Source organism: Lupinus angustifolius, chromosome LG15 (genome assembly GCF_001865875.1).
Source record: "Lupinus angustifolius cultivar Tanjil chromosome LG15, LupAngTanjil_v1.0, whole genome shotgun sequence".
Taxonomy (NCBI): Eukaryota; Viridiplantae; Streptophyta; class Magnoliopsida; order Fabales; family Fabaceae; genus Lupinus; species Lupinus angustifolius.
The window spans coordinates 10,466,820-10,491,510 of record NC_032023.1 but is presented as its reverse complement, the minus strand read 5'-3'; the positions used below and the strand labels follow the sequence as shown (position 1 = coordinate 10,491,510).

General features: G+C 35.2%; 1 protein-coding gene across 1 annotated transcript; it reads right to left on the bottom strand.

Moving 5' to 3' along the window:
* LOC109327692 lies at positions 20,458 to 20,943 on the bottom strand. The gene has a single exon (XM_019560857.1). It carries the CDS (start codon positions 20,941 to 20,943, stop codon positions 20,458 to 20,460), a length of 486 nt encoding a protein of 161 aa, XP_019416402.1.

The following is a 24,691-nucleotide window of genomic DNA, read 5'->3' as shown; positions in this document are numbered from 1 at the left end:
CTAGGTAACTTTATAAAAAAAAAAGATTGTTCAAAGCTAAGGAGATTACATACATTTCTGTACCAAAATACCAAAATTTCGTAGATGATTGTATTTTATGAATTTCATTTGATTTTTGAACTTAAGTATATTATATGATTTTAGTACATATACTACGATATTTGTTGTCTCTGTCTGTTTTGGGTTTTAGAGTGAAAGATGAAGCTTTACTGTGGTTGGTATAGAGAAGAAAGTGGAGGAAAGAAAACTTCAGAGAAGACAATGAGTAAAAAATGTGTTAATTTTTTAGTTGTTTGATAGATAGAAAGTGAAAAGAAAGTGAATGTAAAATAATATAATTATTATTAATAATGATATTATTTTATAATCAAGAGTATCTCATCAATGTGTAAAACTAATATCTTTTATGATATGTGACTCTTCCTCCCAATAAGTATCTAACATAGGAATTAGACCATGATACTTTTGTCTTTTTTAGATCTAGTAGGACTTTACATCATTAAGCTAACGCCTTATTCATTATTAATAATGACATTGATATGCATGTGTTAGCTTGTTTTCTTTAGAGTTTTAGAAATTATAGATATTTATAGGTGTGACTAACACGAAATATAATTTTTTAAATATATAAGGAGTTAGAGATGATAAAATATGTCATGTCAATTAAAAAATGAAATATACATTATTTTCTGTTTTTCCTTCATAGTTATAGGTTTATAACATAGTTTAGGACATACTTTGAGACAATCGATCTTGGTCCAATTTTTTCTACTTGTTTTCCTCCGAGTAATGGATAGAAAATATAATGGTATAGGTCTCACAATTTTTTCTTTCCTCCCTTATTTTCATTGCAACCAAACAATGAAAAAATTTCCTTAGTTTTTCAATCTCTCACTTTGTTTTTCTCCCTTTTCAACAAAACCAAATATAAAGTTATGAGTTTCCTCTCCAAAATCTAAATTTGAAACTGACCTTGGAAAACTAGAAATTAGTTTATAGACCGGTAACAAGATATTTTAAATTTATTGATTACAAGTTGGAAGTTACTCTCTCTATTTGGTTACTAGGGGTGTGGTTATCAATCTAAATCTGTACAAATGGTGTGAAGAGAAGTATGTAGTGCTATGACGTACAACTTATTACAAAGTGTTTGTTACGGTTGCATATATATTTATAGGTTTTTACTTCACACCTTTTTAGACTTGACCAAGAATGGGGAAGCAAACTTGTTCTTTTGTGGGTTTTGCAATTAACCTTCGTATCTGTACTATTCGATCACTTTGTTCATCATAAAACTGAAGAATCCAAGGTGATGCAAAACCAACTTAGCTTGCAAATGAAGGTAACATAGTTTCTCCGTAGGCCTGTGCCACATCCATTAATTTAGGCAATCCTATGACAAAAATGTTAAATATGGTAACATAGTTTGTTAGCTTTCTCATTGGTAAGGCAACAATTACCTTTCCAATGTGACAATCAAGACCTAGAAGTTGGATGAGTATATTAAACATAATATCAAGTTTTTTATTCTTGTGTGAATAAAAAGAAAAACTTTCTTAGTAAAAACCAGTGTAATTAAATTTGGACCGGTTAACAACTCGACCAGAACACTGAATCAATGGTTGGACCGATTAACTTGATTTATATTAAAAAATATAAAAAAAAATCATAATATTAGCTAACATTATTTAATAACTTTATATTCTAAACTTAAAAACATTATCAGTTATGCTTTAATTGCAACAAAAACGTACAATAAATTTAAAATTTAATTAAATAATAAATTTTTTTATTATAACATAAGTTAACCAATAACAAATACAACTGCAATTAAGATAAAACATTTGATTTTTTTTATTATTTGAAAATGACTTGTTTTGGCTTTTTTTAAAAAAATTGTACACTTTTTTAATTGACTCAGTCGGTCGGTTTTAGGCTTAAACCAACCGAGTCAACTCAACTTTGATAGAATGATGAGAGGCTCAGATTGGTCAAATACCTAGTTCACGATTGAACCAGTATGAATCGAGTTTTATAACACTAATAAAAACTAATCCAACTTTGCCTATCATTTATAACACAAGATCTCTTGATAATTGTTTTGAAAGGTTCAAATACATTCTATGTAAATACATAATTTTATGTGTATTATTAACCATGTGTCCATCTCATCCAAAATTAACTTTTAACTTACTAGTATGCTTGAAAAAGAATACTTTTGTAGGATGCATCAACATGCGGAACACAGTTGTCAGCCCTACACTGCATTTGAGTATGAGAGCAAATTAGGTGGCAATTCTCATGCATGATCTCATCATGCCCTTATATTTAGGACAGACTGCTATAAAAGGGTGATGTCCTAGTGGAATCTAAAGCATAATGGACCTTATAATTATTTTTTGAAGGATTATTTTCAATAATATTTTATTTTTCCCAACTTATTTTCCTCAATTTCAACAATCTTATTACACTCATTAGCTATCACCCAACATTGTGGTTAGAAAGGAATCTAGTTCAATTTGATTCAACTCAACTTGAAGTATTAAAAATTACATTAAATCGAGCTGAGTAATATCAAACTGTTTTTTGTTTTAAATTCGACTTAATTAATATTTACAAACTTTCAAGTATATTAATAAGTTCAAATTTATGTGGGAACATAAATTTAAATGACTACATGATGTTGGTGGATTATACAAATACTTGAGGAAGTTTGTGAATTTTAATAATAAATATAGTTAGCAATTAAAAATTTATGTAGTAAAGATTGTCTCATGTAAATGTGTGGAAAGGGGCTCATGGGAGAAATGTGAATAATTTATATGCGTAGTTAGATCTTATTTGAATTTTCAAGACTAGAAGAAAGTGCACATGAATTTTTAAGTGGTTAAGTGACCACCAACGAACTTTGAATCTTAATCATCCTTATACGTGTGGCTGTGACACTGATTTACAATTTTCATAATTTTGATATTATAATTATTCTCAATTGAGTCACTTTTGTATATATTATGTATATGATTAAGTGAGTTCATAAACTTAACTACTATATTTGACTCAAATTTAGCTCATTTTTTATCGAGTTCATGTAATTATTGGGTTAATAATCATATCATCGTATTCCTCCATGTGATTATGTATTACAAATTACAATAAAGAATTAAAAAATGAGATTTTAAATGTGAGATCTAAAAACATATCTCTTTGTGACACCAATGATAAGTACTTCATGGTTGGAGCGAGTCTCTTGATAGAGATCAGTCATTTATTCCTAGATGTATTAGTAGTTTAAGTCTTACTTATTTACTTCATGAACCAAGTTTAATAAACTAAATGACAAGTCAAATTTTTGATTCCATTTAATTTCACTCCCGTACTTTGTTGAAAAAATTCAAATCGTGTGGCATTCTATTCTACTACTCTGATATTTATTATGTTTAGTCTTTATCATCAAAATCATTTACTATTTAGCGTTTTAATAGTAGGAAAATATTTTGACAACTTTTATACCATATTTAATAATATAAAAAATAATTGATAACAAGCATTAAAAATATAGAAAAATATGTATGTATTAACAATATAAGAATTTTTCATATTGTTATTATATTATCTACTACAATTCATATTCAATCATTATTGAGTTTTAAATATAACTAATTTAAATAAATAATGGTGATGTATTAATTATGTATAAAATTTTATACTGATATATATATATATATATATTATATTCTAAAAAATGAAGTATAATATATTTATTTATGTGAATAAATAATTTACCACATATATAAGTAATTATTTTATAATCATCCACACGAAACAGGTAGCTTAAAAATTCTTTCTAGCTAAGATAATCATACAAACAAATTATAATTACAGCATATTATTATCATAAATAACCACATTCCTAATCTAATTTTTTCAATCATACCAAACACACTAATATGTGGGAATACTCATTAGGTTGCTAATGATAAGGAAGCAGACAAAATTTTGATGCAAAATTATTATCACCGAATATGGATTGGACGGAAAGAGCATTCGAGAGAGATATGGAAGAAAGGAAGAAAACAAAAAACGAAATGAAATGAAGTTGATATATGGTTTTGTATAGTTTTGGGAGGAGAGAAAATGATTGAAAGAGAATAGCATAAAGTAGAAAAATCATGATGCACGTTCGTTGGCGTTTATGTTTTGATCAATATCTATTAAGTGGAAAGTGATTATATCCATTACCTATTTTGGTTGAAATTGCACTATCATATGAAAGAAAATGTATGCCTAGTTGGGTTGCAAGTTCCCCACGAATTAAGCCACAAGTAATTCATTTGCTTTCTCCACTTGTCCACATAATAAACTTTTATATTGTGGTTCTTTTATGGGTAGAGTTTGTAATGTCAACGAATAGATCTGAGTTGAACAAGAGTACAACTCAGTTCAGTTCGAAACTCGACTCGAGTTCGATACGAGTTATTTTTTTAGCTCGAATTCGGCTCGGTTAAAGTTCGCAAACTGTTCGGTTCAGTTAGAATGGTTCATTTGGACAACTCAAATAATTAATTAAAATTTGAAAAATACTTCAAAAGTTATATATATATATAATCTTTTATATATATAATAAAAATAAATATAAAAATAATGTATGAGTCATAATAAACATAAAAATTACTTTATATAAATATACATGTATATATATATATAAATAAATAAATATATTTATCGAACTAGCTCGTGAACCTAACGAGTCGAACTATATCCAACCCAAGTTTGACTCATTTATTTAACGAACTCAATTTCTAGCTCAAGTTCAGCTCATTTGGTTCATTAACCAAGTTTATTGAGCTAAATAACGAACCGAGTTTCAAACGAATACCGAATTTGTTTGATTTATTGCCAACCCTAGTCCAAAGTGTTGATTTTTTCTCTCTCATTAGAAATGCTACTAAAGTACTAATAATAAAGTATGGACCTTTATGTGTGATCAGTTGTTTCGTTTTTGGATTTAGACCTCTCTTGGACCTATGTGGATTCTTCATGGATTTATTACTAATGAGTCATTGGGTATCTAATAGATCTATGGTACCAAAAATTCAAAAAAATATGGCAAATAATTACTACTACCTTATGCAATTGTCTATCTGTTTGTTTAATTTCCTATAATTTTATATGTTATTTAGGCAACAAAAAAATGAAAAAATTTATAATATAATCTAAACATGATTTAATTTGAATTTTATTCAAATAAATATTAAAACAAAGTGATATTGTGATATTGGAGGCATATTAATAATATTAGGGGTGAACATGAGACGAGTTGAGACGGGTTAATTATGTCCCACACTCGTCTCTATATATGGATCGAGTCAATTTTTGAACCCGAACTTATCCCTAATTAGGATGGGATGTGTGAGTGATGAGTCCAAAATAAGACAGATCAAGATATAGATGGGTACGGGTTAAAAAATGACAAACGTGGATTATTTTTTCAAATCTTTAAGCATGCACAATCAAAATTATCACAATTTGTATATAAACATAACTAAAACCTGCATCCCACATACATCAGTATATAAACTACAAACCGTGAATTGCATCATTCAAACTAAAAACTATCACAATCACATGACTGAAAATTATAGAAGATATTGAAAATTTCAGAACAATTTAAACTGTCAAAGTGTCAACCTAAGCTAAGTGTTCTTGTAAATGATAAAAAACACATGAAAATTGAAATGACAATAACATGTCAATACTCAAAAGTTCATACAAAAATGAATACAATAACTACCTATTAACTGAAAATGGGACTTAAATGGGAGTTACACAAAATATACAAAAACTAAAAATTAACTGGTTTTCTATCAACGAAGATATAAAAAAAGGGTAAGAAATAATGATCATATGATAAATAGTGTGAATATGTTGTATGCACTTATAAATATTTGAGTTATGTGGACTGAACATAATGAGTATTGATATGTACTTATTCAACTATTCTTGATATATAACTATAATAAGGGATGAGTTGGGTGACCTGGATATAGATACAAACCCCTCATTTTTTGACGATGAATCTATCTCTTTTAATTGGGCATGTTCTTTTTATTTATTTGGACGGATGAGACCCGTTCTTAAGTCATTAGGTTGAGACGGTTCTACTGGTCGGATTGGGTCTTGCTCGCCCGTAGATAATATTGACGTGTAGTGTCCGTATAATGTAACACCTCAGTTATATGATGCGACCTCCCATGTCCATACATATACCGAGCTTGTCATCAGTAACACCCCAATTCTGACATGCGACCTCCCCGACCCATGAATACACTGAGCGTGCCACCCACCAGCTTAAATACCCCTTGCAGTATTTTATTCCCCACAAAGGGGAGCCTCCCGTGACTCGAACCCGTGACCTTAGAGATAAATAGTCACTATACCACTGAGCGCTACCATTAAGCTAGACTCTGAGGTCACGAGTTCGAGTCGCGGAAGGCTCCCCTGGGAGGGAAATAAAATATTGCAGGGAGTATTTAAGCTTGGGGTAACACTGTAACACCTCAGTTATGTCATGCGACCTCCCATGCCCATACATATATTGAGCGTGCCACCCATTAAGCTTAAATACTCCCTGCTAGGGGTGGCAATGTGGCCCGGCCCGGCCTGGCCCAGCCCGCCATTGGCCCGCCAAAATAAGGGCTGGCCCGGTCCGACCTGTATTGTTAAAAAGGCTCAAAATGTCAGCCCGACCCATATTTTGCAGGGCTGGCAGGCTGACCCGTTTTCCCTCCAAAATGTACATAATTAAAACTTTTAGACAAAAAATAATCAACAAACTTGATAGATGTCTTTTAAAACAAAAAATCACAAACATAAGTCTACAATATTACAATAACAACATAACATCTTAGCTTAAAGCTTGTAAATTCTAAAGAAGAAACCAGTTGCCACGCCCCTCGCACAACACAGCGTCACACACTTTAGTTTTTTATTTTTTAACAATGGCCCGTCGGGCCAGCCCGTCCCGGCCCGTCTAAAAAACGGGCTACTAAAACAGGCTGAATATGGGTTTTTGGGCTAAAATCCTCAGCCCGACCCGCTAAAAATAGCCATCCGAACGGGCTGGCCCGTCGGGCCAAGCCCATATTGCCACCCCTACTCCCTGCAGTATTTTATTCTCCTCCAAGGGGAGCCTTCCGCGACTCGAACTTGTGACCTTAAGGATAAATAGTCACTATACCACTTTAATGGTAACGACCTAGTAGTATAATGACTATTTTTCGCATAACATATATGATACCAACAACTGTACCATGTAGTGATATGTGTTTATAAATAATGATATTTTGACCATTGACAATTTTAAGGTATTATTTAATTTTTATAAGAAAATTTTGAAACATATATAAAAATAAAAGATAGAAAATAAGAAAGAAACAATAACTTGATTTATCATAAAAAATATATTTATTGTCCAGAAAGCACGGACATAAATGGGATAATAATTTATTGTTCTTAAACTATCCTCAAATATCTCCCAAACCAATTAAGATGAAACAAAAATAAAAAAGTCATAAATATTTACTTTTTCTAATTAACATAACACATTTTTATTAATTCAGGACATATTTTGGGACATGTTTGATGATAATATATTTTTATCCTAATAAATGAGCTTTAGCATTATCCGTGTTACTGAAGAGCCTATTTTGACATTTTTTCAAAAGATAGATGCAAAGCGCAGCACAACTGCACAAGTGAATTGAACAAGCAGGTTCCATTTTAGTTACGTTATTGTTGTTATCATGACACAACAAAGAATAACCTTTCTTTTTCAAAGCCGTGATACATGACGATTTTGATGGTTATTTCGCAGGTTAAAGGTCCACATCAGTTGCATTTTAAAATTAGTGAAAGGATTACTCTTTTAATTTAATAATTGTGGGATATCTATCACCATGCCTTTCTGTGTTATGTTTTTTATTCCTTTATATGTTTATCACTTTACCTGTATAATTACTATTGTATGCTAATATTAATTATATAGTTAGTTCATATAAAATATAAATAATCCTTTTGAGTCAAGTTAGCTAAGCTATTAGATATGAAATATAAATGCTTTTGTTCAAAACCCAAAAACACATTTCTAATATTTCTCATTTCTTCTTCCATGTCCACTTCCGTAAAGCAATTAAGCAAACCTTAATTTAAATGTAATCTAACACCTGAAAATGTATTTTCATATCCTAAAAACGCTAAAAGTACACTCATGAAAACAATGGAATTTCTTTAATGCTCTCTTAGTGATGCAACAAGTAACAAAAGAAAAAAATGAACTACAACAATTGATTGATAAAAAATGGTAGATATTAGAACATCATCCAAATTTTGAATAACTAATTCCTTTCGGGTGTGCGGTTAATCCTTCATACGAGTAGGAATCTTTGATTTCTCATCCATGAACCTCCACTCCCTTTAAATAGTTCAACTCCTCTCTATTACTGTTGCAAAGGTCAGTGCATAGTTAAAATCATGACAGATGAAAAAAAATAATTTTTGAGTAGTTTAAAATTTTATTTTATTTTAAATTAAATAATTTAAGAAAATTCAGCCGTCAGATTTCTAGTCTTAGAGTGGAATTTGGATCCCCTTTAAAACCTTAGTACTCTTCACTCACACTATTGCCCCACTTCCTCATCAGCATCACTCTCCCACTTACAGGCCAAAGCATGTCCCATAACACAAGATCTGGATTTGTATATTATTTTTGAAACACAAATTTGTATACTTTCCAACAACAATGGTAGTAATTGGTGTAGTCGCACGTGACTTGTGTATGCGATTTTGACATCGATTCAAGGGTTTTCACAACCTTTGAGTTTTTGTAACCTTAGAGACAACACTCTTTTAAGAAATTAAATATGACCCTTGATCCATTAAGAAAAATATGATCAATACATATATAAACATTAGAGTCTTTTTCTTTAAGGTTAAGTATGTTGAGTATAATTCATTGTGATTCAATAGCTTAGACATTAGGAAATAGATTGGGTCTTGTATAATGAGTAATTGGACTTGTAGTTGAAACTTACTATAAATGGGAGAAGTGATTGTTAATCAACAACCAGAAATTTCCACTTTTAAACTACACTATTTATCATCTTCTATCTTCTCCTATTTTCCTCACTGTTTTTCTTTTCTTTCTTTATTCCACACCATTCAAATTGCAAGTTCTAACAGTGGTATCAAGAGCCATATAATCAAGGAACCCACGGTGGAGCCCTTTCAACGATCCAAGGAGACTCAGTGGCATAAAGTTCATGGTCAGCAAGGATCAAGAGCCAGCTCAGACGAATTGAGAAATGACAACCTCAAATGGATTCAATATGAATCTACCCATTCTTGATGGGAAGAACTTTGATCACTGGAGCATCCAAATGAAGGCTATTTTTGGATTTCAAGAATGTTTAGATGTTGTGCAGGGTTCAATAAATCGAGGAGAACTCAACTGAAGTAGAGAAACAAGAATTTATAGATGCAAAGAAAAGAGATTGCAAGGGAACATTCTTAATACATCAATGTGTGGATCATGCCAATTTTGAAAAGATCTCTGCATCGACATCATCCAAGGAATCTTGGGAAATTCTAGACAAATGCTATTTTGGTGGGGTGAAGGTGAAAAAAGTAAGGTTGTAAATGATGCGCATACAATATGAGTTATTGTAGATGGAAGATCAAGAAACCATAGAATATTACTGCACAAGAATTCGTACTTTGACCAATGTGATGAGAAGTTGTGGTGAAAGAATACCATAACAATGTATTATAGAGAAGATATTGAGAACACTCTGCCAAAGTTGACCATGTTGTTGTTGCAATTGAAGAATCAAAGGAACTTGAAATTCTTAAAATTGATGAGTTACAAGGTTCACTTGAGGCACATGAGCAGAGATTTCTTGAGAGGATGTCAGATAGACAATCTCAACAAGCTCTAAGTGCACATTTCAAGAAGAAAAAGAACTTTGAGCATTTTAACAGACACAACAAGGACATTGGCAAGTGGAATTCAAGGAAGAAGATTGAGGAAGAGAAGCTAAACAATATTGGAAGAGGATTTCCAAGGAGCAACTCAACTGACTTAAATCATGATATTGAGTCAGGGAATGCCAAGAAGGGAAATCATAAGTTCAGTGGAAAGAAGAAGAGGGACAAAAGCAAAATACAATGCTTTAATTGAAAATGATGGGGCCATTTTGCATCAGAATGTAAACTCATGATGAAGGGTAAGGATGCAGAAGCCAACTTAGCCAAATAAGAAGACTTAGAATAAGAGGTCTTGTTGATGGCAGAAGGAGAGGTTCTGATGTGAAGATAAGGAGCTTAAATGATAAACTACTAATGGTCACTACAAAAGATGATCAACACTCTCATCTAACAATTGGTACCTAGACACATGATACTCAAATCATGTGATTGGGAATAAGGAATGGTTCATGTCCTTTGATGACTATGTGAAGACAAGGGTAAAGTTTGCAAATGGTAGTTACATCATTACAAAAGGAATTGGCAGGGTAGTGATAAGAAGGAAAAATAGAATAACCTCATATATATCAAATGTACTTTATGTGCCAAAGATGAAAAACAACTTGATAAGCTTGGGCCAACTACTTGAAAAATGGTACAAAATGAGGATGGAAGACAAGATGTTGAAGGTTTCCAACAAGAAGAGAGTTCTTATCTTGAAGGCACATCTTTCACATAATAGGACATTCAAGATTGACATCAATCTTGGTGACAACAGATGTCTAGAGACCATAGTTGAAGAGACATTGACATGGCACCAAAGACTTGGTCATCTGAATTTCAAAAGCTTAGAAATGCTAAGCCAAGAAAGATTGGTAACTAGATTACCTAACATGAAGACTCCAACTGAATTGCGTGAGGAATGTATCACAAGTAAGCAGTTTAGGAATTCCTTCAAATCACAGGTACCATCTAGATCAACCAAGTCAGTAGAGGTAGTATATACTGATGTATGTAGGCCTCTAGAAGTTCAATCCCTTGGAGGAAACAACTACTTTCTGACATTCAAGGATGACTTTACTAGACAACTATGGATCTATTTGATGAAGAGGAAAAATGAAGTCTTCAACAAATTCTGAAGCTTTATGGCATTGGCTGAAAAACAATGTGGTTGCTAAGAAGTGATGGAGGGGGGGGGGGATATGCATCTCATGAGTTTCATAACTACTATGATATAAAACGCATCACTAATGAGATAGTTGCTCCTTACACCCCCAACATAATGGAACAACTGTAAGGGTAAATAGATCTATCTTGAACACGGCAAAAAGTATGCTAAAGACAAAGAAACTACCAAAGAAATTCTAGGGTGAAGCAGTGGCTACTGCAACTTATATAATCAACAGATCTCCAACAAAAAGATTAAACTAAGTAACTCTAGAAGAAGTCTGGTCTCGTGTTAAACCAAGTGTGAGATACCTCAAAGTGTTTGGGGAAATTGCTACAAACACATCCCTAACAACAAGAGAAGAAAGCTAGATGATAAAAAGGAGAAATTGATCTTCCTAGGATATCACTCTACTAAGGCATATAAGGTCTATAATCCACATACCAATGTTATCTCATATAGTAGAGATCTCAGGTTTGATGAAACTCAATCCTGGGATTGGGATTCAATTGATACACCCTCAAATCAGATGAGCTAGATGGACATAAGCACGTCTCAAAGAACTCTAGTGAATGCTACAACAAGAGAAGACATTGCAGACACAAATGAGAGGCCTCAAAGATAGAGAAATATACCAGCAAGACTGAGGTATTATGAAGTCTTCTCTGATACCACAATCACATCAGATGAAGACTTAGTTCACATGGCCCTTTGAGATGAAATGAAACCTATCTCTTTTGAACAAGTAGTCAAAGAAGTATGTTGGACTGAAGCTATGAAGGAAGATATTTGGTCAATTGAAAAAAACAATACTTGGGAACTCACAACACTACCTAAAGGAAAGAAGGCTATTACAGTAAAACGGGTTTACAAGTAGAAATTCAAACCAGATGGATTAGTGGCCAAGTACAAGGCAATGTTGGTTGCTAAAGGTTTCTTGCAAAAGCCTGGTTTAGACTGTAAGACTTGCGATAGCTATTGCAAACTCAAAGAATTGGAGCTTGAGCCAAATGGATGTAAAGTCAGCATTCTTGAATGGTCCATTGGACAGGGAAGTTTTTGTATCACAACCTCTAGGGTTTGAGGTTCCTGGCTAAGAAAAAAAGGTCTACAAACTACACACGACACTCTATGGGTTGAGACAAGCCCTCATGGCATGGAACAAAAGGGTAAATGCCTTCTTTATGAAACAAGGTCTCCTCAGATGCACTAGTGAACATGGAATCTACATAAAAGGCTCACCTACAGAAGCATCAATAATAATAGGCTTGTATGTAGATGATTTTGATAACAAGATGTAGAAATGAAGAGATAGAGGACATCAAAACAAAGCTGAAATCAGAGTTTAAAATGTATGATTTGGGCACTTTGTCATACTTCCTTAGGTTAGAATTTGCGAGATCAACTGAAAGCATACCGATGCACTAGAATAAATATATCTCTGATGTACCAAAGATATTTGATATGTTTGATTGTAACTTATCTCCCACACCAGTTGAAATTGGAAATGTCTTGTGTAGAGGAAATCTAGATGAACAAACAGTTGATGCAACTCTCTATAGGAAGATGATATGATCATTGAGATACATATACAACTATAGATTAGACATAACCTATGGAGTTGACTTGGTTAGTAGACATATGGAAGATCCTAGACACTCTCATATTATTGCAGTTAAGAGACTACTTAGATACCTAAAGGGAAGCATTGACTTTGATGTATTGTTCTCTGTCAACAAAGACAACAAATCAAGCATAGTGTATGACTACACTGATGCAAATTGGAGCAGAGACATGAATGACAAGAAGAGTACCACAAGGTATTTGTTTTAACTTAGTGAAGCCCCTGTTAGTTGGAGGTCAAAAAAGCAGAAAGTAGTGGCACTCTTATCTTGTGAGGCTGAATATATTGCAGTCTGTCTAGGTGGTTGTCAAGGATTATAGCTGTAATCTCTGCTGAGAGAGTTTGTAGTATGTTGTAATGAATCAATGCTGCTACTAAGGATAATGAATATGCAATTAGTTTGGCTAAAAATCCAATATCACATGGTTGTAGTAAGCACATAGATACCAAGTACCACTTCTTGAGAGATCAAATGGAGAAAGGAAACCTAAGGCTAGAATTCCATTCATCAGAGGAGCAGCAAGCAGATATCCTCACAAAACCTTTGAAGAAGTATAATTTCGAAAAACAAAGAAGAAGGCTAGGAGTCCTTAGTCAAGCTAGTTTGAATTAAGGGAGAGTGTTGAGTATAATACATTGTAATTGAATAGCTTAGAAATTAGGAAATAGATTGGGCCTTGTATAATGAGTAATTTGGTTTGTAATTGAAACTTACTATAAATAACAGAAGTGGTTGTTAATCAACAACAAGAAATTTCTACTTTTAAGCTACACTATTCATCATCTTCTATATTCTATTTTCCTCACAGCTTTTCTTTTCTTTCTTTCACACCATTCAAATTGCAAGTTCTAACAAAGTATATGCATTCCTAGCTTAAAATATTTTAAGATATGCACATCTTGATTTAAGATGTTAGAGACACTGTATTCTTTTGCTTTGGCTTAAAGCTTGTGAATGACATGATCCTTGACTAGTACTGCTTAAGATGATAAGACACAATATTATTAGTAGACACGTTTGAGAGACTCTTAAAAGATTAAGCATGTGTTTTTGGTTTGATATTCATGTGTTGTCTTTGATCTTTTTGCTTGATCAACCAACTACTATTATAGTAGTCTTACACTAAATATAATTTTATCTTCAACATTGTGATAGGAACTCCAACTCAGTACTGGGAAATATTGAGGCAAAACAAGGAAATAGGCTAAAGTACATAAGTAGCTAGAAGAATTACTCCAGCATAAAGTACTCCACCTCACGTTCTACTTTGTTTTATTTATTTATTATTATTTCAATAGTGCAAAATGCAGCAAAATAGACATAATAAAAAATAGTGTAAAATAGAAACATATATAAGGTTCATCACTTTCTATTTAATATCAACAGTTAGAGGTGTCAAAACGGGCTACTTGGACGAGTTTAGGCTAGCACACATCGGATTTGGGCTAAATCGGGCCGAACTAAAAAGCATGAATATAATTTATGCATATCAAATTGTAGTCCAAACTCGCTCTAAGCAGGTTGTGGGTTGTGGCGAGCCGACAAATTATATATATATATATATATATATATATATATAATTTGATATTAATGTATAACATTTTTAACACACTTCCTATGCCCAATATAATCAAACTTATAAATCTAATGTCTTGTTTTTGAGTTAAGAAGTGAAGTCCACATATATAATTTTTAATATAACTCATTTATTAAATATCTCATTTTTATTGGACCCTAACACTATAACACAATATAATTTGGACTTCACTATAATATATAAACTTTTAGACACTATAAAAAATATTACTCATTTTGTATGTTCTTTATCAACACTTTTATTATAAACTATTATATTAAATTTGGTTGTGTGAAGTTCTTTATGAGAAAAAATTCTGTTGTCTTTTAGTTTTGTTGCAAAAATTATTTTCTTTATTATGGTTTTGTTGTAGAAGTTAAATCTAATTAGGTACACAATTAAGAAAGGAAAAGTAAAATTTATATGGTTTAATGCCTTCTAATTTGATTTGATACATTATTTTTTATTAGGTTTAAAAGGATATTATGCAAAATATGAAAAATAATATAATGTTTAACTTTATAACATTATTGTTATTTATAAATATTTATGGTATAAACATTACTCTATTTTTTATTAAAAGTTCATAACATAATATTTATTATCTGTTTTTTTGTTATAAGTTGTTTTGTAAAATAATTGTTAACTAAAGCTTATTATCAAGCCAAAGGTTCTAAAAAAGATTAAAAAATATGGAAAAGCGGGAAGCCCGAGCCCGCCCGCCCCAGTCTGGTTTTCATATAGCCCGACTGGGTCGGGCTAAAAAGTCTGAATGCAATAAAAAAGTGTCTAAAATGATACCTAGTCCCTATAAATTTTCGGGCTTGGCGGGCTGACCCAACTGGTCTGACCCATTTTGACACCTCTATCAACCGTGTAATAAAAAAATGCAAAATATATGCATAGTGATAGTGATATGAACAATGCCATAAATTATGATATGTTCTCTTTCTACAATTTTTTTTATTACTATAATGCATCAGAAATAATCATATATGAGTTATCTAAACATTCAAGAACATATTTCAAAATATCATTCATGATCAAATTATTATTAATGGAAAACTATACATTCTTAAACAAAGTGCTCTGATACCACAAGTAAATTTTATTATGGAAACAATGTGTAAATGGATCTTAGGAATTCATAGTTTTCACATAGTAAGAATGATTATAGATTACCTTTATCCATGACTACATGATCCTCCTTTTGATGTTGTGTTGTTCTTGTCAATAAAGAAACTCTTCTATCTCTTTCTTTCTATGCTCTTCCTTTATTAATGGCTGGTAGAGACAAATTTTATGGGCAGAGATATGAACAATGTTCCAGGTCCTTTTTCTTATAAGTATAGTGCTTCCATCAAGCACTAAATAGACTATTTCCCAAGAGTCTTACTATTTCATTGATAACTCTTCATTTAAGAGTTATGTCATTCAAACAAGGAAATAGTATATCCCTTCATGTCATAATAGACATTTCTTACATTCTCCCACTTGACTCATGTGACAATACAATTCATTATTTTATAAACATCAAACATAATGTGCATAATTAGTATATCTTTTCCATATTCATTACATTACAAGTCATGATTAAGAACAAGAACTAATAAGAGTCATGACGGTTGTACATCATTTATCTGATATATTCCCTTCCATGTACTATATATTAGCCTTATTCAAAACATGACACATTAACTAGGAATCATATGATAATGTCATTTAGAAAGAAAATTTTATTTTCAACATTACCATTCCCACATCTGTACATAAGTGTGAAAATAAAATATTAATCAGAAACTTAAATATTAATGAGCTCGGAGTGTCAAATATTGAGACTTTATTAACAACATAATGTTCAACATTCATTAGGAGACATAATGCCCATATTTTTAACATGACCAGAAAATACTTTGGGCGGTAACACTTTCGTCAAAGGGTTTGCAATCATAATGTTAGTGTGAATATGCTCAATTGACACAAAGTTTCTGAACTTCTTCTTTATCGACAAAACATTTCAACTCCTTAAGTTTAACCCCTTTGAAATACTTGTCATTTTTAGAAAAGAAGATTGCTACGAAATTATCACAATAAATTTTCAGCGGCTTGACAATACAGTCGACTAACCCAAGTCCTGAAATAAAGTTCTGTAGCCACTTAACATAAACTATGACATCAAAGCATGCCACAAAGTCAACTGTCATAGTGGATACATCAATGACAATCCGCTTCACACTCTTCCATGAGATAGTTCTTCCAGTTAATAAACATATATAACTGAATATCAATGCATCTTGCAAAGTCTGAATTTGTATATCCAATCACTTCAAGATGATTCGATATCCTATAAATATGCATACGTTCATTTGTACTTGCAAATATCTCAGACCTTTCTTTGCAGTTTTCCAATATTATAACCAGGATTACTCTGGTATCCTTCTATCATTCCAACTGCAAAACAAATATCCGGTCACGTACAAGTCTGAACATATAATAAACTTCCAACTATATATGCATAAGGAGTTTCTTCCATTTGCTTCTGTTCCAGATGATTCTTTAGACATTGCGTCATACTTAACTTGTCTCCTTTCGGAATTGGAATGAGAGATGCTGAACATTTATCCATTCTGAATCTCTCTAAAATTTTGTTAATATATGCTTTCTAAGACAAGTCTAAAAGTCCTTGTGATCTATCATGAAATATTTTTGTTCCAATCACATAGCTTGCCTCACCCATATCTTTCATTTCAATTTTTTTTAGAGAGAAACATCTTAGTCTCATTTAAAGTGGCCTCTTCCCATTTACATCCCAACTCTTGGGGGTTCATTCGGGCCTTCAAAATTTTTTATGATGTCATGGAGCGGCCATGTACTCTTTGTCTCTTTTTCTGGACATTCCGGGTGGGACACAATACCAACAAATATGAAAATCAGAGGGGGCGGAAGGGTTGGACGTTGATTCAGTCCCGGAATGGTCGTGCTGTCTTCCACCCTTTTGAAGGATCGGTAAAACAGTGGAAGAACGAATTCTTCTAGGTTGAGGTATGTGGAAACTAACATACTTTGGCATACGTGCGTGATGGTCGCCCTCAGTTTCCTTTTTCTTGGAACGACGAGGTTCATCAGAAGCTCACCAAGACGTTCAACTTTGATTATGATCAGTTGGACACACAAGAGAAGGAAGTGGCTGATGAGATGCTTTCTTGGATTCGGGAGAAGCGGACTATCGACTGTTACAAACTAGTCCAAGGGGATCAGGATTCGAGGAGTCAGTTGGTATGTATTCGGTCATCGAACCTCGTATATTATCTTCCGATTGTTGTTAACTTAGCTAATTGATGTTTTCTTTTTTCAGTATCCATCATGGGGGATCCAGTCAACCGAACTACTCTCCTTCAAAAGGCAGCCCTAAAGAGGAAGAGTGTTGAGGCTAGCAAGAAAGCTTAATATAATTCACATGCCCGATCTGTTGGGTCCTCAAGGGAGGTTGCCTCTGATCTCAAAGATAGTTCTCCTGATGGATCTAACTGAGGAGGAGGCAGGTCCTGATGTTGTTTTGCCCGCCAGCTCAACCATACCGTGCAAGAGGAAATCTGTGGCGGCGGGCAAGTGAAAGTCTAACTCTCCCAAGACGTCTCATATCTTCCGGATCCCCCGAGATGTGGACGAGGGCTTGTTGAACCGAATCTGGAGGGGGTCCTAGAAGAGAGGGTTGGTGATGAGGCACATGCCCTCATTCAGGAGCGGTACTCGATTGAACTCCCCGAGTTGGAGGAGAAACATGTCGAATCTTTCAATGTCCTCGAAGACCAGAGTAATGCGGTGGCTGAACAACTTTCGATGGTGAGCCTCCAAGTCAAGGATGCCTAGGAGTCGGCTCTACGGGTTCGGCAAGAACTATTGGTCGCCTAGAGGGAAATAGGCTTATGGTGGAGCACCTTGGGCATATGGAGAAGGAGAATATGCAACTCGTGGACAAGTTGCAAACATCAGATGCTCATGCCGTGTATGGTGCCTTTGAAATTGTTCGTCTGACTCATGAGGTGGACCAACTGAGGGACGCTTATAGGAAGCTGGAAGAGGAGGCCATCACTGTGGCTGAGGCAGGGTGGGACAATGCCTTTGCCCAAGTAGGCTTGGTCTTTCATAGTGTTGACTAGTCTTGGACCAGGATTGATGCCCGTGTGACTCCTACTAGCGGGTTGATTGTCGTAGAGGAGGGAGTAGGTGAAGTCGGGTTACCGGTGCCTCCTAGGGGAGGTGGGGTTGGCCTTCCGATGCCATCCAGCGGAGGTGGGGAAAGTGAGGGTGAACTTCTTGCTCCGACTAATGGGGGAGTGGCAACACCATAATTCTATTTTGTTTGTAATTTTCTTTTCTTTGTTTTGTACTTGTAAGGATTAGGAGTCCCAGGTTTTTAATGGAAGTTTTCATGTTTGCTTATCTGATTTTGTCGATCTTTACATATCCTCCGCTCAGAATTTTTTTCAAGTTTCTAGTATTTTTCAATTTGAATTTGACGAAGTTATAATCAGTAGAGTTTTAAATTAATCTAAAAAGGCTTAACCGAGCTCTAACTGGAAGTTGACTTGGCCAGAAAAGGTTTAACCTAATTAATCTTGATGAAGTTATGCTAAGCCGAAATTTGGATTAGCCTATAAAGGTTTAACCAACGTTTTTGTAGTCGGGGCTAGTGGATGACCCGCGGGAAGTTCAGTTAGGGACCAAGGGGGCTTGGTCGGCACTTTGGTTTTTAAGTGGACTTTAGAAGTTGGTTGGTGACCAAGGGGACTTGGGTCGTGCTTGGGTTTTCAAGTAGACTGTAGAAGTCGGTTGGTGACCAAGGGGACTTGGTCCATGCTTGGGTTTTCAAGTAGATCGTAGAAGTTGGTTGGTGACCAAGGGGACTTGGTCCGCGCTTGGGTTTTCAAGTAGACTATAGAAGTCAGTTGGTGATTAAGGGGACTTGGTTCGCACTTGGTTTTTTAAGTGGACTGTAGAATTCGGTTGGTGGCCAAGGGGACTTGGTATGCACTTGAGTTTTCAAGTGGATTGTAGAAGTCGGTTGGTGACCAAGGGGACTTGGTCCATGCTTGGGTTTTTAAGTGGACTATAGAAGTCGGTTGGTGACCAAGGGGACTTGGTCCACGCTTGATCTTTTAGGTGGACTATTATAGTCGGTTGGTGACCAAGGGGCCTTAGTTTGCGCTTGGGATTTTAATTTCCTTGTCGGTTAGAGTGCCAGATGAATACCTGCCAACAAAGTGTTTGAATAATACCTCGGTCACATATATAGTCTTTTTGTTTGTTACATTGGTTGTCTGACCGCGTATGAGACCGACATTACATTTTATAATTTAAGCAAAATCTTTTCTAAGATTTCTAGTGATCCATATGCGGTGGATCTCCTTCTCGGAGAAGTCTTCCAGTTTATAAGCTCCATGCCCAATTTTTGCCTTTACCCGGTAGGCCCCTTCATAATTGGGTGACAGTTTCCCTTTAGCCTTGACAATATCCACCCTCTGGAGGACCAGGCTTTTGGTCTCAAAGTTTTTGGGGACCACTGAGGTGTTGTACATGTTGGTAGTCCGTCTCTTGATGGTAGCCTCTCAGATCTGTGCCCGATCTCGCTTCTCCTCTATCTAGTCCAGATTGTGCCTTAGGAGGTTTGAATTAATGTGTTCACCGAACTGCATCATTCACAATGTGGTTTACCGATATCCACCAGGATCATGGCCTCTATTCCAAATGTTAAATTGAATGACAACTCTCCGATTTTTGAATGAGGGGTTGTTTGGTAGGCCCACAAGATGTGGTACAACTGTTCGGACCAGGCTCCTTTTGCTTCTTCCAGTCTTCTCTTAATTCCCCTTAAAATGACTTTGTTGGATGTTTCGGCTTGTCCATTGGTTTGAGGGTGTTCAACAGAGGTGAAGTGATGCTTGATGTTTAACCTGGACAATAACTCGCCGAACCTTATGTCTGAAAACTGTGTTCTATTTTTTGTTACAATCACTAACGGGACTCAAAACCGGGTTATAATATTCATGCAAGTATACTTCTGGATGTTAGCAAAGGTGATGGTAGACAAGGCTTCTGCCTCTATCCACTTGGTGAAATAGTCCACCGCCATTATTAAGAACTTTAGCTGCCCGGGTGGAGGGGAAGGGATCTAGGATGTCCATGCCCCATCTACAGAAGGGCCAGAGGGTCAGGGTGGTTGTCAATTCCTCTAGGGGAGCATTGTGGAGGTATGTGAACATCTGATAGGGGAAACACTTCTTCGTCAGGTCAGAAGCATCTTTTTCCATAGTCGGCCAATAGTATATTTCCCCGAGTACCTTCTTGGCCAGAGATGATGCTATAAGATAATGCCCGCAACTTCCTTCATGGACCTCTCGGAGGATATACAATGCCCTATCAGGGTCGAGGCAATTCAACATTGGAGTGGGAAAGCCCCAGGGATATAATATTCCTCGAACCATGGTGAACCAAGAACTGAACCGGAGGAGTTGTTGTCTTACATTTTGGTCGGTGGGGAGGTCTCCATGCATCAAATACCTTATAATAGGACCGGTCCACTCATTTGGGATTGAAGTTTGATCAACTTATATTACACTAGGGCATGAAATTGTCCCTTAGACCACCGACCTGTTGTTACCCGGGCTCTTTGTACTAGTGAGTTTAGACAGGATGTCTGCTCGAGCATTCTATTCTCTTGAAATATGATGGATGGAAGCTTCCTGGAATCCGACCATTAATTCCTTAAACTTGTCCAAATACTTACTCAATAATGGGCCCTTAGTCTGATAAGTACCAATTACTTAGGATACGACCAACTGGGAATCACTACACACAACCATTCTTTCTACTCCAACCTCCCTCGCCAGTTGCAAACCGGCTATACAAGCCTCATACTCGAACTAATTGTTAGACATGGAGAAGGCGAAGGTCAACAAATGTTCTATAGTTATACCTTGTCCGTTGTCTAGTAGGATCCCGACCCCGCTTCCCTTGGGGTTCGATGATCTGTCCACATAGATTGTCCACACATCCTCTAGACTACCTGGTAGGGTGGTGACTTCTGTAATGAAGTCCATTAAAACCTGGCTTTTGATGGTTGTCCTTGGTTCATATCGAATATCAAATTGGGACAACTCAATGGACCGGGATATCATCCTCCCAACCAAGTCTGGTTTGTGCAAAATTTGTCGGATGGGTTGTTTGGTTTGTACTACCACATGATGAGATTGGAAGTATTGCTAAGTCACCTTGTTGTTACTAGGAGAGCATAAGCTACATTTTCTAGGTTCTGATACCTCAGTTCAGGGCCTTGTAGGGCTTTGCTAGTGACCGGTTTCACCCACCCGGACTAGAGCTGCTGCTATAGCTTCATCGGTCACTGCTAGGTAAACATCACTGTATAGCAATAGGCGACATTTGTTAGTACTAGAGGTGTAGCCAAATGTTGTTTAAAGGTTTGAAAAGCCTTCTCACACTCATCTGACCAGTCAAAGTTTTTACTCTTCTTGAGCAACTAAAGGAGCGGGGTGAAGTGTTTAGCCGAGGCTAGAAGAAACCTTGACAAAGTCACCAACCCACCATTCAATTGTTGAACTTTTTTACGGACCGAGGACTATGCATATCAATAACCATCTGACATATAACAGGGTTGGCCTCGATGCCTCAACTTGTCAATAAGAAACCGAAGAAATTGCCCGCCTCAACTCCAAATGTGCATTTCTCTGGGTTGAGGCGCATGTTGAAGGTGCGCAACCTCTTGAAAATGGTTTCCAGAGTATGTATATGATTATCCTTCGGGAGGCTCTTGGAGATCCTATCGTCCAGTAAACTTCCATAATTTTCCCAATCTGGTCCCGAAAGACCATGTTCATCATGCGTTGGTAACTAGCCCCTGCATTTTTCAATCCGTACGACATCACTGTATAGCAACAGGCGACATTCAGTATTATGAAGGCGATCTTGTCTTGGTCAAGTGGGTACATTGGTATATGGTTGTATTCGGAGTAGGCATCCATAAAAGAAAGATACTAATACATAGATGAATTGTCGACCAGGTGATCAATTTTAGGGATAGGGTATGGGTCTTTCGGGCGCACCTTGTTGAGATTAGTGTAATCCACACACATCCGTCATTTACTCCACGACTTTTTAACCAACACCACATTTGTCAGCCAGGTGGTGTAGGAGATTTCTCGAATGAACCCGACCTCAAGCAGTTTCGTTACCTTTTGAGTTACCTCAGCTGACCTTTCTGTACCCATTTTTCTCTTCTTCTGGGCAATGGCTTTTGCACCCGGGTTGGTGGTTAGCCAGTGACATATTACTGAAGGATCGATGCCGAGCATATCCGTTGCAAACCAGGCGAATATATCCTTGTTGGCCTTGAGATACTCTATCAACCTTGATTTTTGGGCATAAGGCAATGTCCTTATGATGTACACTACATTTTCCTTCTTCGGACCGACTTGTAAAGAGGTTTTGTCTCTGCGTGGTTGAGGGTGGAAGTCGCCCTCATCCGCCCTGACATCTAATTCTATCAGATGTACCCCTTTTCGCCTCTGCACTGAGGGTGACTCTTTCTTCAACGAGATATTCTAACACATACTCATCTAATAGCAGCTTCTTGTTGGTCTCGTCTCATAGTACACATCCTAAAGTCTGAAGAGAGGAATTTCATGAATAAATAAGGGGTACATACTACGGCTTCGAGGCAGTTCATAGTAGGTCAGCCGATTATAGCATTGTAAGCCGACTCACACTAAATAACTAGAAATTTGGTTTGAGTTATTCAAGTCAGGGGTTGGTCTCCCACCATGAGCCATATGTCTACATAACCCCGTGGGGTTATTCCCTAGCATGTAAAGCCGACCAACTGACCATTATAAGGTAGTAAGTCTCTATCTCTTAATTACATTTTTTCAAATAAGTCGTGAAACATATTTTTTTAATTGAAATGTAATCTTCTAACTCTTGTATTCTTGGATTCAATTCGAAAATATATATTTTTTGTTTGATTTTGGAAAGTTTATTTTGTGCTTACTGCTTGATTCTTCTTAATTTCTAGTTTCTTGATCTTGGATCTAAGTTAAGTGGGAAGTTAAACTTGGAATCGAATCTAGATAATCTTTCTTGATTCATCATTTATCTAGGAATGGACAATGATGTATGAATTGCTTTTACATTGGTTGTAATGTTAGATAATTTATTAAATATCCAAGGAATTGGTGTTTGATGAATTATCTAAGGATTTTGTAATCAAGGAATTGATACAAATGATTTGAAGAAAATGTTGCATCAAGATCAATAACTTCGCAAGTTTTATAGAATTGAATCTAAAGATTACAAAGAGGAGGAATGCCAAAAGATAATGCCAACCATTTTTATTTTGTTTTAGAAAACCATTTTTAATTAATTGTTTTTGATAATCTAAACCAATGAACAACCTTAATTCTCAAATTTGTACATATCTACTCAATTTAATGTTTTATAAAATAGTATAGATCTGAATTGCTCTCTGATGATGATATTTCGGTATTTACCGATTTTGTTACTTGAACTATACAGTTCATTTGTCCTACGAAAATAACCAACAAGTTTCTGGCGCCGCTGTAGGGGTGCAATGTGCGATTTATATTAATTCCTGAATATAGTTTGTTGGGTAGTTGTAAATAATTAAATTTTTTAGGAGTTTTTATTTTATATTACTCTTTGTGTTAACCCTTGTTGTAGTTTTCTCATTTATGATTTTGAGAGGAAAGGCTATTGAAGAGCAATTACAGTTCAATCTAGAAATTTAGAAGTCAGCAAAAAGAGAAGAGGAAGCAGGGTAATCATGAAACATAGTGTAGCACTAAACAATCAATTATTTCAGAGCCTCAATTAAAAACAATGGAGAAAACAAATGTGGCCGTTGGGAATAATGAGATACCTGTCGCGCCTCGATTTTTGGCTACGCGACCTCTCGAGTCGCCACTACATTTTTTAGTGTCAAAAATGTAGAAAAATCTTTTTTAGCCCAATTACCTTGGGCTTTTTGGATTTTTGATATCCAGGTTCGGAAGTCGGTTACAGGGTAGGGAAGGTATTAGCACCCCACCCGCCCGCCTTAAGCGGTACCCTATACTGAACTACATGGATTACTATATTTTTTATTTGTTGTTATTATTATTTTATTCAATTGTGTGATTAATTAATTAATTTTTATTAAGAAAAAATTGTTTTTATTATTGTGCCTGACAAGAATGACCCCGGTCCTACGTATCCCTATTAAGGGAATCA

Bases quoted from the DNA above. Each gene is read 5' to 3' on its own strand.
- LOC109327692 (XM_019560857.1), bottom strand. From the start codon at position 20,943: ATGCATGGAGACCTCCCCACCGACCAAAATGTAAGACAACAACTCCTC.